The following is a 5,000-nucleotide window of genomic DNA, read 5'->3' on the forward strand; positions in this document are numbered from 1 at the left end:
GCCCCACCACCACCCCCTGCCATGGCACCTGACGGAATGTATTTATAACTTGGCACTGGTGTCAAGTTCCTACCCTATTCCGGCCCGTGCCAACTCTATACACCGCCCACCTCCGACCGCCACCCACCGCCCACCCCTTCGCCGTCTTGGCCCCTTCTCTCACGTAGGCTATATGAGTTCCACGCCCCGTTCCTCCCCTTCAGTTATCCTTCGGAGGGTGATCGAAGCGGTGTGTAGTTGCGGTTCCTGTTGGTCGCTTTGGTGCGGGAGGGAATTGTGTGGCTCCCATTTTCTGATTATCCGTTTATGTTTCTGTTATTTTATCGTTCACTTGGGGACTAATATTCATCTTGATATTCATGCCTTTGATTAATATTGTTATTTCAGTTAGTAAGAATATGTAAACATTATTTGTAGTTTTCGTGTTTTAATCTATATTTTTATATTCGTCTTTGCTTGGTGAAGTGGATTTATTTATTTCTTATTTATAGCTTGCAAAAGGATCATGATACCGTATAATAGTAGGCAAACAGAATAATTAAAATAAGAAAAATCGATAAAAGAAATTTACGTTTAGGAATTTATGTGTTTCAAATAATCATTTAGTTTATTAGTACTAATTAATTCCATTCTAATCCCACCGTCATTGTACAGATATATTGTTCCTGTCTCGGAATCTGCCTTGCCTAACGCGCCCGCTCTCCCTTTCCAGGAAAGTTCCAGGGCTGTTCTGCGTACTGTGTGTCTGACCTCGACTGTTTGCCTTAAGCGCCACCTGCACCACCACCATGCCTGGCCACATCGTCAAGAGCACCGGACCGGACCCCGACCCCACCGAGTTCCTGTACGTGTCCCTGGAACAGAAGCGCATCGACCAGACCAAGCCCTACGATGCCAAGAAGGCCTGCTGGGTCCCCGACGAGAAGGAGGGCTACGTCTTCGGTGAGATCCAGGGCACCAAGGGCGATCTGGTGACCGTCCAGGTACCCGGCGGTGACACCAAGAACTTCAAGAAGGATCTGGTGCTGCAGGTCAACCCTCCCAAGTTCGAAAAATGCGAGGATATGTCCAACTTGACCTATCTCAACGATGCCTCCGTCCTGTACAACCTCAAGCAGCGTTACATCACCAAGCTCATCTACACCTACTCCGGCCTCTTCTGCGTCGCCATCAACCCCTACAAGCGCTACCCGATCTACACCAACCGCTGCGTCAAAATCTACCAGGGAAAGAGGCGCAACGAAGTCCCCCCTCACATCTTTGCCATTTCCGACGGCGCCTACATGGACATGTTGCAGAGTGAGTCTCTCCCGTTTTCTATGTTAGTCAAGTACTTTCGAAAAGAGAAAGGAAAAAAAATGAAATGATAGATTAGGTTTTTATTTTTATAAGTTTTTATTTACTAAAATTAGTTAAGGGGGAGGGAATTTGTGTTCATTCACTATAGAAATATACAAAATTCATAAAAATCACAAACTAAAATTCTAAAAAGTTTCGAACATCTTGCGGGACACTCAAAGAACAAGAAACAAAAGAGGATCAATTAACGGGAGGTACTCCATTTCGCGGGCAAAAGAGCGTGTCAAAAGAGTGGCACTTAACAAGGCGGTGACAGGTGACAGCTCGACGACAGAGGGGTGATAAAAAGTCGTTAGGCTAAAAGGGTGGGCTGTTTAGGCTGAGTTGTCAGTGTGAAAATGTGTCATAGTGCGTAATTTATGACAGGGCCTTAGCGGTGCGTGGTAATTGTAGGATAATTTAGAAAAATCACATTTATTTCAATATTTCGCCTGTGGTGGGGAAAATATAAAGTGCATGGTTCGATTTACAGTTTGCAGTAGTCTAGTTATGGGTGGTACACACGAAACACTTAAAACACAGCATATTATTTACAGTGTTACCCGAGATATGGTAGGCAAAATGTCAGATTCACTGTGGTTAGTCAAACAAGAAAAATATTGGTACGTAACCTGTATCACATATCTATGGCTACTCTAATGGGGGTAAATGACAAAATATGTTCATTGCGATATATGATTATAGTATGCCATACGCAAATACCATATCAAATATATATATATCATAATTTCAAGGTGAGTATGGATAGTGTCAGGGTTACTGGTGTCGATTTATATGGATGAGGGATGAAATATGAAATACACTGGAAAAAAATTAAACTTTTTATGCGATATATATAAAATTGGGCAAAAAAAAAATATATATATATATATATATATATATATATATATATATTAATGGAAAACAATTTATCTAAATCGAAAAAATAATTAAATATGATATACAAATTTGATTGTTTGAGTATTAATTACTATAGAGGTTACTACAATTAGCATCTTGATGAAATAGACAAAATTAACAGATCAGTCTTTGGACGTTAATAGAGGAGTATAGGTAAGGAAAGAAAGAAAGAAAGAAAAAGTTAAGTAAATTAACAGGTATTGCATAAGGAGCAAAGTGAAAAAAATGGCCAAGTATTATCAGTTAACAAGTATTAACGGTAAAAGGTAGTGGAGCGTACCTATGATATACTTGGCTGACAAGGCTTACCAATGGGAACTGGATACATGATACATAACGGTACAATCCAAGAAAGTAGGAAGACATAGTGATGGGATGTGGGTGGGTGGGTGGATGGGTGGATAGGCGGGTGGGTGGGGTGGATGATAGAAGATGGGGAAGTCGGTAGGCGTGTGGGAGGGGGGGGGGGCGTCTCTCTGGCCCGTGACTATTTTAATACACTGCCAACACGCCTCTGGCATCTGCTCGCACACATACCTTATATGGGCAACGAGGCAAGATAGTTCCTTTGATATATATATATGTGTGTGTGTGTGTTTACACACACGTGTATGTATACACACTCACACACACACACATACATATATATAAAATATATATCTACATATATATATATATTTATATATTTATGTATATATATATATATATATATATATATATATATATATGTGTTTGTATGTGTGTGTATGCACATGTATACATACATGTAATACACACACACACACGCACACACAAGTAAACACACACACACACACACACACACACACAAACACACACACACTCATATATATATATATATATATATATATATATATAATAATAAGCATATTGTGATGTATTCTTTGCTTCTATTTTGGTACCATTATTTTATTGACTAAATAAACCAGATAATCATATAGTTTGCTATAAACAATTTTGGATGAACTGTTTGACTTGTTACAGATGTTTATATCTTTGTTTTATCTTTCAGACCACGAGAACCAGTCCATGCTTATCACGTAAGTTACAAGCCTCTTCAATGTAAATAATTTTCAGTTTCTGGTAGCTAAATATTTGACAGGGGAATTAAATTCAATTCATTTGGTATTTTTCCTTTTGAAGATGAGTTTCCAAGTTGCTTCTGCCATTCATATCATAGTAGACTGTTTCATCAGTTTATGTACTAAAATTAGTATCTTCAAGTTCCGATTTTAAATATACTTTTAGTACCTTTCATTATAATAAGAGTTGTTTTTACTGTGTAGTCAGTTCCTTTGATATATCACACATAAGATAATCATTCACCCAACATAGTGTGCTGAGACTCGTCCCACTTGGATTGTTAGGAAATTATATGTTATTTCCCTCGTTGGATTGTTATTCGCGTGTCAAGTTGTTATTCATGTGTTCTTTCCCCGTCTTGCTTCTGGAATATGTGTGACACATTCCAGTTGCTGTATGTTTATGGAATTTAAAGGACGAATTCCACAGCCTGTGTAAGAAACCCTTTTCTGTATTCTAGTGATTCATATCAAGACAATGAAAAACATCTATTTGCCTTTGAACTCTTATTTTAACAATATGAAAACTGTTTTGAAACGTCAGTGATGACTTTTCACCATCCACTGACCACGTTTTAGTCTTTCACTAATGTTTACTCTTTACGTTTTGTGATTAAAAACTCTTAAAGACGATATCCAAGACGATACTGAGTCCCCGAGGAAGGAGGGTGAGGGATGGCGCTCACGGGGACAGGAGACGCCATCCCTCGCCTCCTCCTCTTCCTGCAGAGTTCCTCCACAGCTTGACTCACCTCATTCTTACCTCATGTTCTCCTCTCTTGTGACTCACCCTCTGACTGGCTGGCTGGCTGACTGGCTAGTGGTGAGTCAGGTGCCGGCAAGACCGAGAACACGAAGAAAGTTATCCAGTACTTTGCCAACATCGCAAGGAAAAGTGATACTTTTGAAAAGAAGGGAAAGCAGAAAGAAATGCCCAAGTTCTCATCTGGTGTAAGTTCCCTTCGCCGAGGAAAACTAGATTTTGCAAAAGAGGGAAAATAAGAGAAACGTAAAACTAAAAAAGTAGAGGATTATGAATACTTTTTTGTTAACTTCAGTTGCTGTTGGACGTTTTTTTCTTGTAATTTTCGTTTCTAAAGTCCGCTTTCACCAATGTCTTGAAGTTGGCTAATGCACAAGCAAGCGCCACCTGCTATTTAATTAAGCTTGAAGTACGCTGGGTATTAACTAGCATTCCTCAGTTATTAAACAACCCTCTTCTAAACCTCGAGTTACCACGCTTCATATTCGAGCTTCCCGCGTTACGACCCTCGCCCGCTGTGTTGTGTCCGTAGCTTCATTTTTCGTTATTGTCTGTCACTTCTTTTCGTCTCCCTCTGTTCCCATTTATTGTACTGTTAATCTTTCAATCATCGACGTGTAGATATGCCCGTGTAGAGAGCCAAGTAGCTTCACACGAACCCTTTGGCTTCACTCTCGCCTCAGCCTCGTCCTCTTCGCTTCCGCTAACTGTATGATTCTATTCTCCTAACACAGAGGAGAATCTGGTGCAGGCAAGACTGAAAATACAAAGAAGGTCATTGCTTACTTCGCCAATGTCGGCGCTTCCACTAAGAAGCCCAAAGAAGGCGAGAAGAAGCAGGTAATGTATTGATGTTTTATTTATTTTGAGAAAGGGAA

The 5,000-nt window shown here is 39.9% G+C and overlaps 1 protein-coding gene across 49 annotated transcripts in view; it reads left to right on the top strand.

The window, feature by feature from the left end:
* LOC125041640 (myosin heavy chain, muscle-like) overlaps positions 1-5,000 on the top strand; it is a 37,268-nt gene that overhangs the window by 1,891 nt on the left and 30,377 nt on the right. For 16 of the 49 annotated variants that reach the window (XM_047636733.1, XM_047636732.1, XM_047636707.1 and 13 more), the window contains exons 1-4: positions 153-229; positions 713-1,299; positions 3,290-3,317; positions 4,181-4,310. In XM_047636733.1, coding sequence (XP_047492689.1) covers positions 789-1,299; positions 3,290-3,317; positions 4,181-4,310 — 669 coding nt within the window. In that variant the 5' untranslated portion in view covers positions 153-229; positions 713-788. Of the gene's footprint in view, positions 1-149; positions 230-712; positions 1,300-3,289; positions 3,318-4,180; positions 4,311-4,856; positions 4,963-5,000 lie in introns of those variants that run through there. The other 33 variants (XM_047636741.1, XM_047636755.1, XM_047636748.1 and 30 more) reach the window with 10 other exon arrangements.

Source organism: Penaeus chinensis, chromosome 31 (assembly GCF_019202785.1).
Source record: "Penaeus chinensis breed Huanghai No. 1 chromosome 31, ASM1920278v2, whole genome shotgun sequence".
Classification (NCBI taxonomy): Eukaryota; Metazoa; Arthropoda; class Malacostraca; order Decapoda; family Penaeidae; genus Penaeus; species Penaeus chinensis.